The sequence below is a fragment of the Oncorhynchus gorbuscha genome, linkage group LG22, assembly GCF_021184085.1.
Source record: "Oncorhynchus gorbuscha isolate QuinsamMale2020 ecotype Even-year linkage group LG22, OgorEven_v1.0, whole genome shotgun sequence".
NCBI lineage: Eukaryota > Metazoa > Chordata > Actinopteri > Salmoniformes > Salmonidae > Oncorhynchus > Oncorhynchus gorbuscha.
Window position 1 is genome coordinate 37,164,478 of NC_060194.1, and position 24,233 is coordinate 37,188,710.

Consider the following 24,233-nt stretch of genomic DNA (forward strand, 5'->3'; position numbering starts at 1 on the left):
ATGGTATTTTCTAATGATTCCCAAGTTATCTGAAATAGTAGACTGTGTGTGGTCAAAACCTTGTATCCTGTCTTGATTAGGCCACCCACCCACACACACACATTGAATACTGCTCAAATGATTGGTATGTCAATTGAGTACATTTGTACTTTCTCTTTTTACTGCTTAATTCAAAATCAACAGCCTCTATGGTATTTGAGGACACTGGGGCTTTGTCTTTACTATTGAACTAAGCAGCGTGGAAGGTTTTCTTAGGGGATGTTCTGTTACTAAGACAACAAACAGATTTTAAACAGACAAGAATTCCACACACACAGTTATAGTAAAGTATCATTTTGGTCACATGAACTAGCCTATACAAAGTACAAGATGAGCACACAGAGTTTCTGTACAATCTGCTGGATGTAGGTTCAGTAAACTGCATTGAACCAATGACAGGGAGGCTGCCATTAACCAATAACAATATCTGAACTCCTTATGTTCTGTTACCAAGACAACAAATGAATTCTTTACTGGCTCAGAAGGAGCCATAAACCCCAAGTTTCTTCTCTGTGATCACAGGGTCTTACGGCTAGGTTTGAGATGTATACGGTTTGTCTGTGCTTGTGTGTGTTCTGGTTAACACACATGATCCAGTCTTCTCTCAGGCTTACAGAGCATCACACAGAATTGATAGTAGTCTCTGGCATGTCACTAAAGAGGTGAAGGTCCTGAGGTTGTGAACTAGCAGATGCCACAGAATCAGCCCAATTCTGGCAGGCATGAGATAATAAAACTATGGGCCAGACGACTCAGTTCCTACACAGTGAAGTTGTTTCTCTAATTTGATTAAACAGAGAGAGGAAGAGAGGAATAGAGGGTGAGAGGAAGAGTGGAAGAGGGGGAGAGGGAATGGAGAGATGCACTCCTAATTACTGTGCCATCTGCCCATTCCTGGACTGCAGCCAACTCTACAGGCAGCTGGGATAGAGGGATGGGGGAGGGAGAAAAGAGTGAGATGGAGGAAAAGAGAGCGGGGGAGGGTGAGAGAGAAACAGAAAGGAGGGTTGGAGCAAGTAGAACTCACAAGAGGGAGATGGAGAGAAAAAAAGAGGGAGGGGAGAGAAGGAAAAAGATGGAAGGTGAACAGTCGACACTGTATAGAGGAGGCTTAGTGAAGTCATCAAGCCTCATTCTTTACCTTAAGCAATGGACGGGTGAGAATGCTGGGCTGGAAGGAATGCATGCACATCTAAAATAAATGGCCTACAAATAAAACCCACTATAAATACAGAAGTCTAAATAAATGAATGGGTGAATGAGTGGGGCTCAGTTTATTTTTTCACCTCGTTGGCAATGCAAAAGCACACAGCTGTGGGGCTGGAGGCCCTCTCTCTCTCTGCCAGTTTGGCTGCCGTTCTAAAAATCTGGGGTTATAGTCTGGGGATTGGTGTGCGTCCACATTACACACACTGACAATGAGGGCTGGGAGGCAGTTTAGGCATGGGGGATGCAGAACATGTGTGTGTAAGGGAGTGGGTTGGGTGAATGTTTTAGATGAGGGAGCATTCCTGAAAGTGAGTGGGGAAAGGTTTGAATATGGTTGGGTGACACGGTTTATTGCGTAGGTGGACTCATTTTGGGTTGGAAGGGGCAAAAGGTCTGAAACAGGTTTGTGTTCTTTAGGGACAATAGGCAGACTAAGGTGTGGCAGTCTGGTACTAGGAGGTAATGGTGGGAGGAGGGGGGCAGTACTTACTGAAGAGGGCAGGCCAGGGGGAACTTTCCTGATCTTTTTTGGCTGGCCATCTGAGGAGACACACACAGTGAGTACATAGATGAAACAACAGAGTTATGAATGCAGTGTTAACAGTTCGGGCATATCGATGAATGGGTTCATTCATGCTGTGAATGGGTTCATTCATGCTGTCCATTAGGTAAGCTCTGTGCTGGTAGGAATATGTCTTTATGAGCCCTTATAAATGCCTTAATCAAACTGAATCTTATCCAACCAGTGTGTTTATGCAATGGTGTCACCCCCCCCGCTCCTCCCATTGAACCCCTGGCTGGTTTAGCAGAAGTGAGATTTCTCTGGTTGTTATTTTAAACATCAGTAGGAGAAGTGAGGGTAATCACAGTCCTACAAATACACCAAAATAAAGAGCAACTCTTTCACATAGTAATAGTATTAGTGGAGTGGATATGGTTGTGAACTCCATGTGATTTTACAAGGGACCTGCCAATTAGGTGACACTATGAATTGTTTCATGTAATTCAACTGCAGTAAGCATTAGCAGCAGAAATAGAACTGGAAGCTCATTTTAAAAAAGACCCTCCAATATGACTAGAAGGAAACACCATGGAACCCTGCTTTACATTGGAATGTCGGTTCTACATTGGAATGTGTGCTCCATCTTCCTTGCATTCTATGGGATAATATTCTGTGGTTTCTGTCCTTACCCATGCTCTCCTGGGTGGATCTCCTGCGAGGATTGAACTGGGAGGGGTAGAACTGGGAGCCTGACTTCAGACCCGAGGGGGACAGGGCATCAGGACTGGGCATGGGCATCTCACTGGGCATAAAGCCCGGCTACACGGGAGGAGAGAAGACCAGGTCAGTCACACAAATACTGCTAGAGACAGTAATGTTTACAGAGGGGACGAGAAGGACGAGGCGACGAGAACAACGAGGGGACGAGAAGGACGAGGGGAGCAGGGCGAGGGGACGAGAAGGACGAGGGGAGCAGGAGAGAGGACGAGAAAGACAAGGGGAGCAGGAGAGAGGATGAGAAGGACGAGGGGAGCAGATTCACAATAAAAATGACTCAGCGGAAGAGACCACAGCTACAGATGGGAGAGCTAGTCACAAGAGGGGAAAAAACAAGTTGGAAAATAAGTGACTGATTTTACCTGTGCTCCAAAAGAAGAGTAAGGTCCTCGCTCAGCTTTGCCTGTAAAAACAGAGGGACAATCAGGGCAGGACATGGTAAAAACCTTTGAAGGCCGTTTCACTCATCTCCAGCACATTAACAACCAATCTGACCTGTTCACCTTTCTCCAGTTGGGCCCCTTTTCTGCCACCCGCTCGCCGTGTGAGGTGCTCTATATGAAGGGTTGTATTTATGACTTTAGACAGGATCAAAACAACTTGGCTCGTTATCGAGGGTCCGAGGGTAATTAAAGCCTAACCCCCATCTCTGCTCTCCTGACAGCTCAGCTGAGAGACACACAAACATGCTATAGGCCACACTAATCCCTTGGGAGAGGTTTGTTTGTGCTCCTAAACCCCTCAACCCCCCCGCCCTTTGTCATGATGGGGACGTCCAATCAGCTGAGCTAAATTAAATGGAAGGCCAGGGAGAGAACCTGTTTCAGATACAAGATCTAAAACATATGCCAGGATGGAGGAAATATATTCAGATCTCCTTACCCACAATTCCTGAGCCGAACATAGGGGTGGAAGCCAGGCATTCGTGCTCATTGTAATGAGTTCCTTCACCATAACCCTGGAGGGAAGAAGAGAAACAGACAAAAGAGAGAGATGAAGAATTTAAATCAAATGCTGTGTCTTAAAACAGATTCAACATGACCATCTACAAGCAAAACGCACTGTGCCTGTGAGCTCTTTGGACCAAACTGTTATGTCCAGATAAGACTAGTCATATGGATGAGTAATATCCCCAGTGGACGATATCAGGGATATGGATGAGTAATATCCCCGGTGGACGATATCAGGGATATGGATGAGTAATATCCCCGGTGGACGATATCAGGGATATGGATGAGTAATATCCCCGGTGACGATATCAGGGATATGGATTAGTAACATGTTGATGTTGATACACTACATGACCAAAAGTATGTGGACACCTGCTTGTTGTACAGCTCATTCCAAAATCATGGACATTAACATTGAGTTGGTCTCTCCTTTACGGCTATAGAAGCCTCCACTCTTCTAGGAAGGCTTTTAACTAGATGTTGGAACATTGCATGACTTGTTCTTGTGGCTGAATGGAAACATTAGTGAAGTTGGGCATTTAGGCCTGGCTAGAAGTTGGCGTTCCAATTATCCCAAAGGTGTTCGATGGGGTTGAGGTCAGGGCTCTGTGCAGTCCAGTTAAGTCCTTCCACACAGATCGACAAAACCTTTTTGTATAGACCTCGCTTTGTGCATGGGGACAATGTCATGCTGAAACAGGAAAGGGAATGCCCCAAACTGTTGCCACAAACGTTGGAATTACAGAATCGTCTAGAATGTCATTGTATGCTGTAGCGTTAAGATTTCAATTCCCTGGAACTAAGGGGCCTAGTCCAAACCATGAAAAACAGCCCCAAACCATTATTCCTCCTCCACCAAACTTTACAGTTGGCACTATGCATTGGGGCAGGTAGCGTTCTCCTGGCATCCGCCAAACTCAGATTTGTCCGCCAGACGGTGAAGTGTGATTCATCACTCCAGAGAACATGTTTTCACTGCTCGGCATTGCACATGGTGATCTTAGGCTTGTGTTTCGGCTGCTCAGCCATGGAAACCAATTTCATGAAGCTCTCGACGAACAGTTCATGTGCTGACGTTGCTTCCAGAGGCAGTTTGGAACTCGGTAGTGAGTGTTGCAACGTGCTTCACCACTCGGCGGTCCCGTTCTGGGAGCTTGTGTGGCCTACCATGTCGCAGCTGAGCCATTGTTGCTCATGGATATTTTCACTTCACAATAACAGCAATTACAGTTGCCCAGGGCAACTCGAGCAGGGCAGAAATTTGATGAACTGACTTTTTGGAAAGCTGGCATCCTATGACAGTGCCACGTTGAAAGTCATGAGCTCATCAGTAAGGCCATCCTACTGGCAATGGTTGTCTATGGAGATTGCATGTAGGTGTGCTCGATTTTATACACCCGTCAGCAATGGGTGTGGCTGAACTAGCCGAATCCACTAATTTGAAGGGGTGTCCACATACACACACATATATACATACATATATACACATATACATATACACATATACATATACACATATATATATATACACACACACACACACACACACACACACATATATATACATATACACACACACACACACAAAAGTGTAGTGTGCAGTGTTCCCTTACCCGTCCCTGGTTGAAGGAAGGGCTGTTCTGTTCTCCAGATGCCCAGGGGGTAGAACCGCTTCGCTCATCCATACCTAGAACACAGACCATGGAACACAGGGTTAGACCTGAGATACTGGATACTTCCGGGTTGGAGCGAGCGGTCGCATCTGCACTTCGCTCCGCAGGTAGTATAACTTTTCATTACATTTCATTATAGTACAACGGTTTGACTTGTCTAATCTTTCTTCTTAGCAATTTCTTCAAAGATTAGCTAGCTACATAGTCTTCACTGCCATTTGCCCAGCAGCTAGCTTTGTATCAAAGATAGTATTGACTTGTAATTATTTCTTCTTAGCTAGCTACATAGCCGTCTTTGTATCAAAGATAATTGCGTAACGTAGTCTTCACTGCTATTTGCCCAGCAGCTAGCCAGCTAGCAAACGTCCACCGATTAGCAGCACTGTAGAAACTATTACACTCAACTGAACGACTTGATTAGTGTAGTGTTAGCTAGCTACATAGCTGTCTTTGCTGTCTTCGTATCCAAGATAATTGTGTAGTTTAGAGTGTGTAGTCTTAGAGTGATTATCTTAATTTACCGAGGTTAGCTAGCCAGCTATTTGTCGTCCGTAACGTAGGAGACACTGCTAGCTAGCCAACAGCTAGCCAACGTCTTCTGAATAGAACTCAACAACCCGGTCGCATTCCGCTTCGCTCCACAGGTAGTATCACATTTTCACTTCATTTCATTACAGTACAACGGTTTGATTTGTTGGATCGTAGCTAGCTACATAGCTAGCTACATAGCAGTCTTTGTATCAAAGATAATTGTGTAGTCTAGAGCGATTTTCTAGGTTAGCTAGCCAGCTATTGTCGTTCTTTTAACGCAACGTAACGTAATCAACACTGCTAGCTAGCCCCCGAATAGCAGCACTGTAGAAACTATTACACTCAACGGAACGACTTGATTAGTGTAGTGTCAACAACGCAGCCACTGCCAGCTAGCCTACAAAGTCAACAATGTAGCCATTGCCAGCTAGCCTACTTCAGCAGTACTGTATCATTTTAGTCAATAAGATTCTTGCTACGTAAGCTTAACTTTCTGAACATTCGAGACGTGTAGTCCACTTACATTTACATTTACATTTAAGACATTTAGCAGACGCTCTTATCCAGAGCGACTTACAAATTGGTGCATTCACCTTATGACATCCAGTGGAACAACCACTGAGAGTTGCACCCCTTCTGAAAAAACCTACACTCGATCCCTCCCATGTCAACAACTACAGACCAGTATCCCTTCTTTCTTTTCTCTCCAAAACTCTTGAACGTGCCGTCCTTGGCCAGCTCTCCCGCTATCTCTCAGAATGACCTTCTTGATCCAAATCAGTCAGGTTTCAAGACTAGTCATTCAACTGAGACTGCTCTTCTCTGTATCACCGAGGCGCTCCGCACTGCTAAAGCTAACTCTCTCTCCTCTGCTCTCATCCTTCTAGACCTATCGGCTGCCTTCGATACTGTGAACCATCAGATCCTCCTCTCCACCCTCTCCGAGTTGGGCATCTCCGGCGCGGCCCACGCTTGAATTGCGTCCTACCTGACAGGTCGCTCCTACCAGGTGGCGTGGCGAGAATCTGTCTCCTCAACACGCGCTCTCACCACTGGTGTCCCCCAGGGCTCTGTTCTAGGCCCTCTCCTATTCTCGCTATACACCAAGTCACTTGGCTCTGTCATAACCTCACATGGTCTCTCCTATCATTGCTATGCAGACGACACACAATTAATCTTCTCCTTTCCCCCTTCTGATGACCAGGTGGCGAATCGCATCTCTGCATGTCTGGCAGACATATCAGTGTGGATGACGGATCACCACCTCAAGCTGAACCTCGGCAAGACGGAGCTGCTCTTCCTCCCGGGGAAGGACTGCCCGTTCCATGATCTCGCCAATCACGGTTGACAACTCCATTGTGTCCTCCTCCCAGAGCGCTAAGAACTGTGGCGTGATCCTGGACAAACACCCTGTCGTTCTCAACCAACATCAAGGCGGTGGCCCGTTCCTGTAGGTTCATGCTCTACAACATCCGCAGAGTACGACCCTGCCTCACACAGGAAGCGGCGCAGGTCCTAATCCAGGCACTTGTCATCTCCCGTCTGGATTACTGCAACTCGCTGTTGGCTGGGCTCCCTGACTGTGCCATTAAACCCCTACAACTCATCCAGAACGCCGCAGCCCGTCTGGTGTTCAACCTTCCCAAGTTCTCTCACGTCATCCCGCTCCTCCGCTCTCTCCACTGGCTTCCAGTTGAAGCTCGCATCCGCTACAAGACCATGGTGCTTGCCTACGGAGCTGTGAGGGGAACGGCACCTCAGTACCTCCAGGCTCTGATCAGGCCCTACACCCAAACAAGGGCACTGCGTTCATCCACCTCTGGCCTGCTCGCCTCCCTACCACTGAGGAAGTACAGTTCCCGCTCAGCCCAGTCAAAACTGTTCACTGCTCTGGCCCCCCAATGGTGGAACAAACTCCCTCACGACGCCAGGACAGCGGAGTCAATCACCACCTTCCGGAGACACCTGAAACCCCACCTCTTTAAGGAATACCTAGGATAGGATAAAGTAATCCTTCTCACCCCCCTTAAAAGATTTAGATGCACTATTGTAAAGTGGCTGCTCCACTGGATGTCATAAGGTGAACGCACCAATTTGTAAGTCGCTCTGGATAAGAGCGTCTGCTAAATGACTTAAATGTAATGTAATGTAAATGAGAGGTGTTGACTGGAAAAGGAGGGAGAAAAGGAGCAACTAAATACTTATTCTAAATTACCCCTAGTCGCCCCCACCAGAGTATTGATAGGTTTGAGTGGATTGGAAATGTGTGCAGAATATGCCAAAAATTCAACCCAGCCAATCAAGGTGGAGCATTACCATAACCTCAATACCGATCCATCCAATCTTTTCAGAGCCACACTAGTACCTAGAAGATAGAGGCTGGAGGGTGGCCTGCTTCCAAACTGCCTGGGAGTGCTCCAAATAACCTTTGGTTGAGCACTGCTACTTCAGCTCCCAGTGTCCACTCTGCCACTAACATGCTGCCGCGGGTTCACCAGACACGATCAGGACACAGGTTGAAATATCACAAATGAACTCTGAACCAACTATATTAATTTGGGGACAGGTCAAAAAAAATTATGGCAATTTAGCTAGCTAGCTTGCTGTTGCTAGCTAATTTGTCCTGGGAAAAAAACATTGGGTTGTTATTTTACAAATGCACAAGGTCCTCTACACCGACAAAAGGGTAAACACAGAGAGTGTGTTTTAGTAATCGCTCCTCCTTCAGGCTTCTTCTTTAGACTTTATATGGAGGTTGGCAACCAACTTTAATTTAAGCTGCATTACCACTACCAACTGGATTATGGACCTCACCCACGTCGGTATACGCTCCTAAAAACCAATGAGGAGATGGGAAAGACGGGACTTGCAGCGCGTCAAGCGTCACAAATAGAACCAAGTTCTATTTTAGCGCCTGGCTACACAGACACGTGTGAGCAGTGTGGATGCAATGCTTGAAAAACACATTAACTGTCTTTAAAGATGATTCGTAAAAATCCAAATAACTTTACAGATCTTCATGGTAAAGGGTTTAAACACCGTTTCCCATGCTTATTCAATTAACCACAAACAATTAATGAACATGCACCTGTGCAATTAAGGTCAGTTATGAAAACTTAGTACATTAAAAAGACTCTGAACGACACCAAAAGAAAGATGCCCAGGTTCCCTGCTCATCAGTGTGAAGATGAGGCCTGTTGTAAGGCAGGTCCTCACCAAACATCACCAGCAACAACGTCACCTATGGGCACAAACCCACCGTCGCTGGACCAGACAGGCCTGGCAAAAAGTGCTCTTCACTGACGAGTTGCGGTTTTGTCTCACCAGGAGTGATGGTCAGATTCGCATTTATCGTCTAAGGAATGGGCGTTACACGGAGGCCTGTACTCTGGAGCGGGATCGATTTGAAGGTGGTCTGGTGCTGTGTGTCACAGCGTCATCGGACTGAGCTTGTTGTCATCGGAGGCAATCTCAACGCTGTGCGTTACAGGGAAGAGATCCTCCTCCCTCATGTGGTACCCTTCCTGCAGGCTTATCCTGACATGACCCTCCAGCAAGACAGGTATGTCAGTGTTCCGGATCTCAATCCTATTGAGCACGTCTGGGACCTGTTCGGCGGGTGAGGGCTAGGGCCATTCCCCCCCAGAAATGTCCGGGAACTTGTAGGTGCCTTGGGTGGAAGAGTGGGGTAACATCTCACAGCAAGAACTGGTAAATGTGGTGCAGTCCATGAGATAAACTGCAGTACATAATGCAGCTGGTGGCCACACCAGATACTGACTGTTACTTTTGATTTTGACCCCCCCTTTGTTCAGGGACACATTATTCAATTTCTGTTAGTCACATGTCTGTGGAACTCATTCAGTTTGTCTCAGTTTGAATATTTTTATGTTCATACAAATATTTACACATGTTAAGTTGCTGAAAATAAAACGCAGTTGAGAATAAAAAACAGTTTATTTTTTTGCAGAGTATGTGTGTACATTTATTTTGTGACAGGAGCAGTGTGGTCAGCATGTTAGTGTGGCTAAGAGCTGTAGGAAGTTTGAATAATTAACACCAAGCATGAGGCTCCTACAATCATCCTCAACATTTGTCATTCTCCCACTTCACTCCTTTACATTTTTCCACAGCAATGCAGTAGCAGTTAATACCATCCCCTTACACCCTCTTTGCATGACAACAGAATAAGGGCTACACATTAACAGAAGGGACACAAGTCATGTAGCCATGTTGTCCCTGGTCAAATGATTAGCATTGAAATAGGGGGAAAGTAGGAAGAGTGTTTTAAAAATTGGTGAAGCAGCAATTCTCTCCCTCCAACCTCCTCTCTTACCACTACCCAGCATCTCTGGGGGGAAGCTGTGGCTTAATTGTGGGCTGATCTGCATAATAGTGCATATTAATGAGGCGCTGCTCTATGAATATTCATATTTTTTTGTTTTGTTGTCTAATTAAAAAAACAGAGAGGCGGAGGCGAGCGGGTAGGAAGACGACGATCAGCCATCGAGGAGAATGATGGTCCAGAGTGGAGTGAGCTGCTACATCACCGTGACAACTGATCTATAGGAGAGATGCCAGCGGAATGGCAGATGGAGACGATGAGGGGCTTGTTGCCTCAACGGGATGTCACTCTCCATGTCAATCAGTAGTGAGGAAATGTACACAGCAGAGACATAGAACAGCACACAAGGACCAGTCCCTTCCTCTGCTGAAAATGACAAGTGTTTCTCCTAGTCATTTCCCAGAGAGATCACAAATGTGCCAACTGAAGGGATCATTGACCAGGGACCTCACGATATCACCAAACACAGGTGCCGATACGATATGTATTAGGATTCTCACGATTCTATATGCAGTGTGATTCAATACTGTGATTTTTTAAATTTCATGTTCCAAACATATTTCTCACCACATGCCTGCTGCACAGGGATTAGAGAGGCATGAGAAAAACAGTTTTGATCAGTCATGGAAATAAAAGTGCTGAAAACATGTTGGCGCCCTATTTATAAAAGATGAACAAAAAGCTATGAAGGAAACACACTGAAGTTTTGGTGCAGGTACAGCAGGTACAGCCAACTAGAAATACAATCAAATATAATATCCCGATATGCAACTATCAATCACGGAGTGTTAAAAAACATTAACACCGGTTCTTTCCATGTTAGACTGCCCAGCTGAATCCAAGTCAAATCTATGATCCCTTATGTCACTTATTAAATCCACTTCAATCAGTGTAGATGAAGGGGAGGAAACAGGTTAAAGGATTTTTAGGCTTCGAGACAATTGAGACATGGATTGTGTGTGTGCCATTCAGAGGTGGAATGTGCAAGACAAAAGAATTAAGTGTCATTGAACAGGGTATGGTGGTAGGTGCCAGGCACATAGATGTGTCAAGAACAGCAACGCTGCTGGGTTTCACACTCAGTTTCCTGTGTGTATGAAGGATAGTCCACAACCCAAAGGACATCCAGCTGACTTGACAACTGTGGGAAGCATTGGTCAACATGGGTCTGCATCCCTGACACCTTGGGGTGTCCATTCCCCGACGAATTGAGGCTGTTCTGGGGGCAAAGGGGGGGTGCAACTCAATATTATGAAGGTGTTCCAAATGTTTGGTATTCACCCACATTTAAATGTAATCTAATAATATATATATATATATTTTTTAAACTTTGTCGCAGCTTAGCATTTGTACCTTTTGGCATGTGCTAAACTGCGAGCCTAAAAATCACCTTCTGACTACTTGTTCAGACCACTGTCTAGATATCCACAAGATGCGTTAAACTTGAGGTTAACCATCTCCATAACCCTGTCGAGGGCTGCCAAGACAAACATTATGAGGACGTCTTGGTGTGGTCTCCTCCTCCTGCCAAACCAGGCCGGACCTCAGATGCCATCTTCACAAGCCACACAATCCACATTCCCCTCAAGTCAACAGTATGAATGGGCGCCTAAAATGGAGTCATCTGAAGAATGTGGAAGACTTAGCATAGCCACTGGGGTAGGAAATGAACACGGTGAGTATCCCTTACTGCTCTTTAGGAAGACTGACAAGTGCAAAGGAGGGGAGATCCAGATCTGAACTGACACCATGGGGATAAAGGAGAGCTCTGCAGGTACCTAGAACCCCTGGCCCCGGGCTATTCACAGATTCTCCTGGGGAGGGAAGGGAGGACTGGAAGTCAGGAGGGAATGGAGAGGGGGTTTGGAATGCATTTTAGAAGGTTAAGTGCTGGATGTCTCACCAATTTGTAGACCTTCTGTAATGTAAATGGTTAGACCTTCTGTTGTTGTAAGTAGCATCACGACTCTTATTGCAAGGTATTTTTATGGTTGTCCAGGGATTTGAAGTGTATTAAAAAAGGTATGGAGGGAAAGTTCATTTAAACCAGGGAGATACAAATATGAAGACTGTTTCACACCACACAAATGACTCACATTGAGAGGGAGAGCGCAAGTGAGCAACTGAAGTAAAACATCAAAATAGCTTTCATGCATATTCATTAAGAATTCACATTTTTTTATTCCACATTTTCCTTCTAATTAACAGAGCTGCTGATTAGTAGATGAAGGAGAGAATAAGTGACAGACTCATCTAAGTAGACTTCTCTGTATTGCTCAAACTTCAAATGGCTGCCTCCTACAAGTCGTTGCCATGACAGCCTGATATAAGACACTACTACAACATAGAAAACAACAGAGCTCCTGTCCACAAATCCCTTGTTTCACACATCCATAGAAATTGTTAGAAGAAAGGACCCCGTATTGAACTCCACATTTTATGGACTCAAAGTATGACAAATTAACCAATAATCTTGACAGTGGTTTCTCTACTATGTTGCAGAGCCATTGCTGACTAGAACAACCCTAACATACGTGAGGCAAGGACTTTACACCGTAACCACTTTTATGGGGTTTGCCGGCAGGGAGACTTGTGTGCATGCGTGCGTGCGTACGTCAGTGAATGTCTCAGAGAGCGAGAGGGTTGAGTCAGGACAGACACGTTCACTATAGCGACCTTCCCTTTAAACCCGGGCCTCACCACCCCTTTAAGAGACTGAGGCTGGTCTATAATTAACACAGGAAGAGATAGTGGAAACGGAGCAGTCAGTCTGAGTCACTGGCTCTGAGAATACAGGACTAAAACACAGGGAACATGCAGACACATGTACACACGTAAGAGGTGTACTGTCTGTCTACACTTTCTTCTTTCTCCTGTATGACAGAAATGTGAGTCACCCAGACAAGGCAAAATGACTAATAAGTATTAAGGAGCGCGATTGTGATTTAAGGAATGTCTAGAATGGAAATGCAACAGTATGATGCGTCTCAAATGATTCATACGAGCCGATGTTAAGATGCCGAGAGGACAATATTAAACACCAATTTGACATTAAACTTCAACATGATTAATATTGAAGATATTTTTGAAATTATTGAAGTTAGAAGCTACAAGCATTAGGCTAAATCCTTCAGAAAATGCTGACCTTAGTAGCGGGCTCAACGCAACTGGAAAGCCTCTTTATATTCTGGACAATGTATGTTATGTTTAAAGCTCTGTGTTTTGAGCAGTCAGACATAGTATGCCTCTATACCACACAAGGAATCCAATTCGTATGCAAATCTGATCGAGTTACTAAATTACCAATTCCATTTCCATTCACATGAAGGAAACTTCCTAAAGAACAGAAAGTTCATGCAAAACACTCTGCTCTTCTGCATTTAGCCAAAGCCAGGGTTTAAAAATACCAGTTCAGATTCTCAGTTTCTGGTTGCCAGTAAATGAAACTTGGTTGGAAGTTAGGTGGCACCTCAAGGGAATCGCACATACCCACCTAATGTCAGAGAGAACCAGGGATGCATGACAGCTCCTATGGGTAGAAGTTTGTCCTTGACACAGATCAATGATCAGTTTACCCCTCCCCCAAAACAGACCTTAGCCCAGTATCCAGGGCCAGGGTAAATTCATCCTAATCCATGAGTCCTTGACAATACATGGCAGCCATTTTACACCCGACAGGGATGAGCCCGAGCACCAGAGAAAAACAGCCATTTTACACCCGACAGGGATGAGCCCGAGCACCAGAGAAAAACAGCCATTTTACACCCGACAGGGATGAGCCCGAGCACCAGAGAAAAACAGCCATTTTACACCCGACAGGGATGAGCCCGAGCACCAGAGAAAAACAGCCATTTTACACCCGACAGGGATGAGCCCGAGCACCAGAGAAATACAGCCATTTTACACCCGACAGGGGTGAGCCCGAGCACCAGAGAAATACAGCCATTTTACACCCGACAGGGGTGAGCCCGAGCACCAGAGAAATACAGCCATTTTACACCCGACAGGGATGAGCCCGAGCACCAGAGAAAAACAGCCATTTTACACCCGACAGGGATGAGCCCGAGCACCAGAGAAATACAGCCATTTTACACCCGACAGGGATGAGCCCGAGCACCAGAGAAATACAGCCATTTTACACCCGACAGGGATGAGCCCGAGCACCAGAGAAAAACAGCCATTTTACACCCGACAGGGATGAGCCCGAGCACCAGAGAAAAACAGCTCATCTAAATCAAAATTTTTATAAAAAGGCAAAGCAGAGAAGATACTAACTAATGGTACCAAGGAGAAGGTATGGCAGAGATCCAGAACCTTCCCTCAGAAAGCCTCATCATTCTCATTGTGAAAATATGGGTGGGGTGAGGGGGCTGGGGGGTTCCTGGGTGAAATCATACACTGGGCCACATATGTTGCCTGCCTATCCAGTTCTCTCTCGGCAGCCAAGGCCCTTTGTCTGGGCCTCTAATGAGCATTGTGGAGACCTGGGCTGAGGGCTGCAAAACAATGCCAGGAGCAGCCGTTGGATTGAGAACAGTAAGGACCTTTTGTAAACGTGCACCTTTTGTTGCTACAAAATAAGATCTAAGTGGCACTCAAGCTGTAGTTTGGGTCCCTGGCCTCAACCCTGCCCATCCTTTTCATCTTATTTCTGCTACTTCAATATCCTGTTTCTTTTCAGTTAGGACCTGAAAGGACCTACAGCAACGGTTCAGAGGTTCGAGGAGGGTGAATGAAGGTGGTGGAGGAGAGAGGATGAGGGCAAGTGATTGGGGGAAAGTGGGTTGAAGCAAGGCGATTTGAGACAGAGAGGACAGTAGTTGGATGTGGAGCATGGTTCTTGTTGTTGATCTTTGGATGGTTGTCAACAAGAGGAGATGGGGCCTCTCGAGGGATGGTGGTTGATTGGAGGAGCAAAGAAACAGAAATAGTTTTTCTTCCACAGGTTGAGAGGTGGGGGGTGAATAGGGTCATTTCCTATCACCCCGCTGGTCTTTACACCCTCAGTAGAGCATGATGGAGAGGCAGCAGCTGAGAAGGTGAGGGAGGGGACACCTGGAGGGGGAAGGGGGGGGGGCTGGTTCAGTCTGTTTTAACTAGCTTCTTTCCCTCATTAACTTTCCTTTATGATCAATGATCTAGCAGGACGAGACAGGTGGAAGCAATATGGTGGACTGCTATCCAATCCTTTGAACCCTCACTGGTAATGAAGGACAGCATGCCATTTTAGCATATTTGGAGTATTGATACAGCTACTGGGATTTGACTCCAGACAGCACTCCCCACGAGGGCAGTAGGGGGGATGGAGGGGTCAGAGGTGGGACAGTGAGAGGGTTCTAGGAAGGAATAAGAGAAAGTGTAGTTGGGCCTGTAATAGCCTATCACTGTCATGCTGTTCCTTTAATAATCCTCAAAACAATTTCCGCAGCCCCACAGAAGTCAAATTAGCATAATTAAAATCCCCATTAAAAAATGTCCGTTTAAGATAGACATGCAGAGGGTTTGTTGTTACATGGCCTAAGTCTCAACACACCAAACCCGCCGCTGTCGGCCTTCCGGATCTTTGGTGAAAGGAGGAGGAGCTACAGCGGTGTTTGTCAGACCACGAGACATCACGGAAATAGTCTTCTCACAAAAACGTCAAACGGTTTGGCCTTCAAACTATTACGAGCCCTTTATGGATTGGTGACTCATGAACAGCACCTACCAAAAGTGTTCACATTATGTTGTATGACAGCCTGAACATTTATTAAATTGAGATTGTGTCACCGATCTACACATTATAGACCATAGTGTCAAAGTGAATTTTAAAAATATTCATAAAAAATGTAAACATGAAGTCCTGAATCAAAAACTATTCCCGCCCTTTGTTATGGCAAGCCTAAATAAATCCAGGAGTAAACATTTGCTTAACAAGTCAAATTAACTGCATGGACTCACTCTGTGTACAATGGTGTTTAACATGACTTGAATGACTACCCCCATACCCCTCTGTTCCCCATACACACGTGTAATGTCCCTCAGTAGAGTAGTGCATTTCAATAACCAAAACAATACAACTAAATGTAGGTCAATCGCTCAGCCCTACTGTCTAGCAATGATGAACAACCAACTTGACAGAGCTTGAAGAATTTTTCAAAGAATATTGTGCAATCCAGGTGTGCAAAGCTCTTAGAGATTTACCCAGAAAGACTCGCAGCTGTAGTCGCTGAAAAAGGTGATTCTAACGTATATTGACTCAGGAGGTTGAATAATCAAGATACGTTTTATTTTCATACATTTTTACAAATGTTGGAATTTTTCTTCTACTTTGACAGTGTATTGTGTCGATCATTGACACACAGAAGAACAAAGACAATTCAATCCATCTCCCACCTCATAACAACAAATTAGAAAAAAGCCAAGGGGTGTGAATACTTTCCGATGGCATTGTACATGTTGGTTGTTTTGCTCTACGACCCCCACAAGAATCACGTGACCTCTCCCGACTCGGTACCGCCGATCTGCTGTCTGAACGGTTTGGCGAACAAACTATTATGACCCCTCTATGGAAAGGTGAGTGTCTCACAAACATGTTGGTTGTTCTGCTATAGAACGCCCACACACCTCACCTGAAGGTAGCCCAGTACCAGTTTAAAAAATGAATGAATTACTTACAGATTATTTTTTTTATTTAACTAGGCAAGTCAGTTAAGAACAAATTCTTATTTTCAATGACGGCCTAGGAACAGTGGGTTAACTGCCTGTTCAGGGGCAGAACGACAGATTTGTACCTTGTCAGCTCGGGGGTTTGAACTTCCGGTTACTAGTCCAACGCTCTAACCACTAGGCTACCCTGCCGCCCCAGGGATAGGTAGAGGAAAGGTAGACGTTGACCAATTTTGATCCTATTGGTTACATATGAAGAACAATGCTGTTGTACGACCACCGAGGTCACCTGAAGATCATTTTGACTGAAATTATTAAATGTTTGTACCATCCCTCGGCTTTATTTTTAAAAATGGGTCGTGGATGGGTATTCCTGCATGACAATGACCCAAAACACATGGCCAAGGCAACAAAGGAGTTGCTCAAGAAGAAGCACAATAACTTGTTGATGCACCCATCCCGTTACCGGGACCATTTAAAATGGGAGCCGCAAACCGTCAGTGCACATTGACTTTATTTTTGTATTAAAACCAAAGGGCTAGTCTTACCAGTGCCTCCGAACTGGCTGCTGGCTAGAGTGGTGGGCCTGTTCTTCCCATTCAACACCGGAGGTGCAAACATCTGAAACGTAGACAGACACAGGGTCAAAAACATTCAACCAGAGACACAGGGTCAAAAACATTCAACCAGAGACACAGGGTCAAAAACATTCAACCAGAGACACGGGGTCAAAAACATTCAACCAGAGACACGGGGTCAAAAACATTCAACCAGAGACACGGGGTCAAAAACATTCAACCAGAGACACGGGGTCAAAAACATTCAACCAGAGACACGGGGTCAAAAACATTCAACCAGAGACACGGGGTCAAAAACATTCAACCAGAGACACGGGGTCAAAAACATTCAACCAGAGACACGGGGTCAAAAACATTCAACCAGAGACACGGGGTCAAAAACATTCAACCAGAGACACGGGGTCAAAAACATTCAACCAGAGACACGGGGTCAAAAACATTCAACCAGAGACACGGGGTCAAAAACATTCAACCAGAGACACGGGGTCAAAACATTCAACCAGAGACACGGGGTCAAAAACATTCAACCAGAGACACGGGGTCAAAAACATTCAACCAGAGACACGGGGTCAAAAACATTCAACCAGAGACACGGGGTCAAAAACATTCAACCAGAGACACGGGGTCAAAAACATTCAACCAGAGACACGGGGTCAAAAACATTCAACCAGAGACACGGGGTCAAAAACATTCAACCAGAGACACGGGGTCAAAAACATTCAACCAGAGACACGGGGTCAAAAACATTCAACCAGAGACACGGGGTCAAAAACATTCAACCAGAGACACGGGGTCAAAAACATTCAACCAGAGACACGGGGTCAAAAACATTCAACCAGAGACACGGGGTCAAAAACATTCAACCAGAGACACGGGGTCAAAAACATTCAACCAGAGACACGGGGTCAAAAACATTCAACCAGAGATGGGGTCAAAAAAACTGCACCGAAGTCTTACATTTTTTTTTTTTTAAAGCTGAAGTCTCCTTTTGGTATCTATGCTTTGGGAAATGTCTACCCTGTGGCTAAACACTTCATCATTAGTAGTCACCTTCACTAGACTACAGGAACCCAAGCTGCTTATTTAATTAATAGACAAAGTACAATATGGCACGAGGGGGTGTGGTATATGGCCAATACACCATGGCTAAGGGCTGTTCTTATGCACAACGCAACATGGAGCGTCTTAGCCGTGGTATATTGGCCATATATCACAAACCCACAAGGCACCTTATTGCTATTATAAACTGGTTACCAACGTAATTAGAGCTGTAAAAATAAATTTTGTCATACCTGTGGTATGCGGTCTGATATACCATGGCTTTCAGCCAATCAGCATTCAGGGCTCTAACCACCCAGATATAATAACTTATACTACACCTCTGATGTTACATTGTTTGGTGCTAGGTGCCAATTTAACCTATCCGATAGAAGGATTTAGTTATTCTCAGTTACAACAGACTCCAGCAGCTGTCAACTGTGGGAAGCAATCTAAACATGCCAAGCTTGGGCTGACTCATTGATGCGAGTGACTCACAACAACTGCCCAATGACAACACAGACTGATTGACACCATGCTATTCTTCCACTTATGTACCAACCCATTAGCTCAAATAATACAACAAAGCCCATGCACTCGTGCTCCACAACTTTCGTTTCTTTATAGTATTAAGATTCAAACGGATCTTCGTCGTGTCTATCTTGATGTGTGTAGAGAAACACTGTCTTGTTTATACAATAAAAAGCCTAGGTTGCAGCAATTCAGTTTTTGCTGCCCATCCCTTCATAAGAGATGACGTATATTTGACTACAAACAACCTATTACTTTCTTGAAGGAAGTGTTCTGAACAAAGATTCTAGCATTATGGTCCAAGATATTCAAAGATATTGTAGGGCTGTTGACAGCAAAGATCTCTTACCGCGCTGAAATCCAGCAGGTCGCTGAGCTCCTTGTCTGTCCCCACTGTAGCCATTCTCTGCTGCTGTTCCTTAGTCCCTCACAGTCTCAGCAACTGACTAGGGAGAGGGGAGGGGACTGTCATTTTGTCAAGTCTAGATTAAGGTACAAATAGTTGAAATAGACAGAAGGCAAGAATCACAGTGTGACAAAAGTGTGAAGTCAAATCCTACTCGATTGATTCCTGTGTAAAGGGTACATATTCTGCTTCATGATTCAAATCCACCCCCCAAAAAATTGCCTATACCGACATCAATATTCCTCTTTACAAACAATTAACTTGATTGCAACCACTTGTTTTACTGTGTGGTTGGTTAGACCTCTATTTGAAATGGATACACCACATTACAATGTCCCTTGGCAGAACATCCCTTCACATTTGGGAGCGCATGTAGGAGGTGTTTCATGATAAGAGACCTTCTCTGAGACCTGAAGACTCAAGTTTGCTCCCTGAGCAAACAAGATGCTCCCATTAATAGGCTTTAGCCCAGTGGGCTAAAACGGTCTTTACACGAAGGTGTATCTGGTCTGTTTGATACCCAGTCGGCCACATTAAATGCATAGAGCAGAGTAACTCATTACGTCATGATGTAAATATCATCAGCATTGAGTCATCGTGATGTCATACATCATTCAATGGTCTCGAAGTGGATAACATGGCACAAATATAACATTTACATTTTAGTCATCTAGCAGGCGCCCCTATCCAAAGCAACTAACAGTTAGTGCATTCATCTTAGGTTAACCTAAGGTTAAGATAACCAAGTGGGACAACCACATAGCCATCTAGCCTGCTAGTTATTTCACTGCTACCAGGGTTATCCTACTGTTATTGAATTAGACGCTGTAAATATTTCCCATTCATTTAAGATTGTGGCCTGCAGATTTGTGCTACATAGCTCAATCTATAAAACAGGAATTCCCTTTGAGGTACAGAAACTGACAAACTTACAGTCTGAGATGACCTTCTACAGCACTGCTTCAATCATTGGGTAATACAGGTTGAGAGCCTTAATCCAAATCTAGTGTTAAATGAATTCTGAGTTTTCCCTTTCCTAGCCCACATCAGACACACTAGGTGGAGTACAACTTCTGATTACACCACAAGGCCAATAGTCGACTTTGTCCTCCCTGCTGGCTGCCTTGGCAACCTCAGAAACTAACCTGTTGGAAGATCATTTCTCACCAACAAGCCACAGCATCAAAGGCTATTACATTCAGTATGAAATGCCACACCAGTAACCCCAGATACTTAGGGGAAAAAACAAACAGTTATTTTCTGTTTCACAACCTTTTCCTGTTTGTACCTGATGAACACAACATAGGTCTGAAGTGCCTTCTCATAACCTTCAGACAGAGTTTCCAGGGTAAATGTGACAAGACATCAATATAGAGATCAAAAACTATGATTTGGGGGATCTATACAACAATTAATCCAAAGATTGACATATCTGACATGTATCTAATAGAACAATTGAGAAATAATTAATCAGTTGGCATGTCCATGACATCTTGGCCTTACCTCCTTTATCTGCAAGTTCTACAAAGCAGACATTGGTGTCATATGAAGCTTGACCGCTTGCTCTGTAATATGAGTTGTATTTTGATTTAAATAACCATTTTCAGAATATTGAAAAATAAACATGAATATTGAAAACACTATTTTTGATTTGGCATATTTACATCATATACTCGACGGGAATATCAAAGTCTCAGAGTGGGATCTCTGCTACTTTTAGCATTATGATCCAGTTTGTAAGCATTACCAACAGGGTGAATGTGAAAATGGATTCAAAATAGTTGCCCTCTGCTGGTGATTTGCAGAATGTGCAATGATGCAGGTAAAAAGGAGGGCTGTGATTGGTTACATTGCCTACTATGTCAATTTCTCTGTATAAAATGGGCAGTTACTTGAAAACTGGCAGAAACCTCACTCTGGAACTTTGATATGCCTGTAGTAGAGTATATTATGTTCAACAATATATTAGGAAAATATACCAAATAAAGCAACCATTTTTTTCTATATGCATATTTGTCCATATTCATAAATGAATGTAAGAAAATTATTGAAATCAATATACAACTCATATTTCAGAGCAAGTGTAGCAAAGCTTCATACGACACCAACTTGTGCCTTGTAGCACTTATAGAGGAACCATTATGGAGTCTTAGAGACCTGGGAAAGGTGAAAATGTAACAACCTTCTGAGACCCTGCCATTCATTTTCGTCATCTCTTATGGTACACGTGTTTTTGGTCCGTAACTCTAAGGCCATACATGCCGCTGCGCTAGGTTCTGCTGTACCTTTGAGATGACATTCTGAGCTTTTAATATAATAATAAACACCATTTAGCAGAGACTTTTATCCAAAGTGACTTAGTCATGCATTCATTTGTATTTAGCCTATGGGTAGTCCTGGGGATCAAACCCACTATCCTGGTGTTACAAACGTCATGCTCGATCAACTGAGCTACAGAGGACTACAATATAACGTGTTGGGGCGTCACCCTGATAAAACTAATAATATGGTTCTTCAAAATGGCTACCATAACAATTGGCACATTTGATGTAAATGTGTACAATTGTGTAATTATATTTTTTGTGAGTTTGATATTGAAATTGTTTCTCATAAGTAAATATCTCAGGAACAGTTTGTTGAGTTTTCAGAGCAGTAATATTTTTATATTAAATAAGAGCTTGTTAATACATGTCCTCTGTAGTGGACATTAGGATGCGGCCAACTGTTATTTATTTAATTAAGTTAAATGTTAGAAGTATCATATTTACTATTAGAGTCCTAATGGCCACTGCTCTTCCTTTGTCTGGGTTTGGTGAGGATTCACCCTGTAGTAACTTAAGGTTTAGGCAACCAAATCTGTGTTCCATAATCAACCTACACCATCATCGAAGTTATGAACAGCTCAGGCGTTGACAAGCACTGGGTTCTGGTTGTGTGAATGGACTGATAGATTTCAGACATATCAATAGAGCAAGAATGGGTGAGCAATGTGTGCCTTCCCTCAGGCAGGCAGCAACTCATGGCCAAGGGCCAACACACAGTGAGGTGTAAAGAACATGAGGGGCCACATACAAAACTCAGTTTGGGCTCCTTATAAAATGTTTAACTGTTGTCAATGTTATCACAAATAGGGTATAAGTACCCTTCTAGGGACAGATCGAAATGTAGTGCGGGGAGAGGTGGTCCAAAATAGGGGAGGGCAGTGCGTTTTCTCCCTGGTTTACATTCACTCTCCAGCTCATATAATACAGCGGACACCTAAGCCCACGCATGCAATGCCCTGATACATTTACTACTCAAATCTCTGAAGTCGAAAGGTGAAGTGGACAATTATTGTTTTAGGAAAGTAGGCTATAAATAAAATGCTACACATTGAAATAAAAGTAATAGTGTTTTTGGAAATGTGTTATAGGCTGTTAAGGACACATTAATGTGGTTCATTTGGTCAATATCCCTTGTTTATTGATGGCGCTGGCTGTGCCAGGTCAGAACTGAAAGCATACGGATGTCTGGTACATTTTTCAAATGTCCAGTAAATTAAAATATTCCCCGTCTTGTTGTCTGGTGCCAAATTTCTTATAACGGCACATTGTTTTTATGAAGAATCTGTCGCCAATTGGATGGAAACCTAGCAAGTGTGCTAGTCCAGTGTCACTTTGATGATGCTGCACATCATGGTTCACCAGCAGCCACAAGCATCTGAACAATAAGCTACCAAACAAACAAGCTTGTAGGAATTGTACTTCAACTCCCCCTCATACTCATCTGGAGGTTGAGCATAATGTTTTATTCATCTCTGTAATTGTATTCATGTAAAAAAAAATAATTGGGACCACAATTAAAATAAGTGTGACTTATTGTGCAATCCCCCTTTGAAATCAATCCAAACTGTGCAGTGGCCAATTGATGAATAGAAAGAGATATTGGTTACAAAACTCCAACATGTTTAATGACATTCAGAGCTTGTCAAGCCAAGTCTTCTATACTGAGTAAGAATACAAGGTAGGGATGTATGTATTTTCTGTTTGTCGAGAATGACAATCTATTTATTGGGATGTTGAAAAACCAAACCATAATATTGACGCACCCGATGTCTGTATGCGTTGTTTATTGGTTGTGTGGTGCATTGGCACAGAAACCTGTTGGAGGAAAACATCATTAGAAATATAACATCAAAATATTGAAAATCTGAAATCCTCATAGCTGATCATTTTCTACAGCCTGCTCTGGTCGTAGTTTAATGAAACAGGCAGAGAGAGTGAGCTCGCCTGTGAACCCCCAACCTTCTGGCCCGTAGCCCTGTGTGGCAGCGACTGCGCCACACAAAGTCGATATCCACGTTTATAAACACAGGTTCACTAGTAATTGTACATTTTGGTTGTAAACATTATTTTGAGTTAATGCTTATTGGGGGGGGGGGGGGGGGGGGGTCAATTTCACTGTACAAAAGGGACATCAATGTGAAAATATGTTTTACATTGGGAGGGGCAACAACAACAAAAATGTATGACACCTTGAGCTGGACCAGCCCTTCCCTTCCAGTTAATGTCGATCTGTCCCTTAGAAGAACAATCATTATGTTTTTAAGGGACATGACTATAGTATATGGAGCACACTGAAGCATGCGTTTCTATTGAAGATTAATGTATTATGATCTCGTTGATGGGTTCAGGAAGTCAAGTTGCAACAGAATTAACAGTTGCCTGACATTTCTCTGGATGTCCCATTCCCAAATCTTCTGGCCCTCTACTTCGGAGAATGTAAATAGTTTTTGCGGATTGTGACGGAATCCCCAGAGTGCAGATTTTACCATAACAACGAACGCGTTATGTCAACACAGACTATTTCGTCAAATTCGTGCTTTTTTGATGGGTGAGAAACAGGTTGTTAAGTAGCTTCGAATACACTTAAAACAAAGAGTCAGGCCCTGGCAAAGTTTGTGATGAAGGCTAGAACAAAGGAGTAAGCGTCGCTCTCTTTGGGTATCAAATTCAACGGATCTATGA

General features: G+C 44.0%; 1 protein-coding gene across 6 annotated transcripts in view; it reads right to left on the reverse strand.

The window, feature by feature from the left end:
- The window catches only part of tcf3a (transcription factor 3a), a 46,051-nt gene that overhangs the window by 20,667 nt on the left and 1,151 nt on the right, over window positions 1-24,233 (reverse strand). For 5 of the 6 annotated variants that reach the window (XM_046322311.1, XM_046322310.1, XM_046322312.1 and 2 more), the window contains exons 2-8: window positions 19,171-19,267; window positions 17,223-17,295; window positions 5,091-5,164; window positions 3,410-3,485; window positions 2,890-2,930; window positions 2,440-2,569; window positions 1,739-1,788 (exon numbers count right to left, since the gene is read on the reverse strand). In XM_046322311.1, the coding sequence (XP_046178267.1) occupies window positions 1,739-1,788; window positions 2,440-2,569; window positions 2,890-2,930; window positions 3,410-3,485; window positions 5,091-5,164; window positions 17,223-17,295; window positions 19,171-19,224 (498 nt within the window). In that variant the 5' untranslated portion in view covers window positions 19,225-19,267. Of the gene's footprint in view, window positions 1-1,738; window positions 1,789-2,439; window positions 2,570-2,889; window positions 2,931-3,409; window positions 3,486-5,090; window positions 5,165-17,222; window positions 17,296-19,170; window positions 19,268-23,314; window positions 23,367-24,233 lie in introns of all 6 variants that reach the window. The other variant, XM_046322308.1, reaches the window with a different exon arrangement.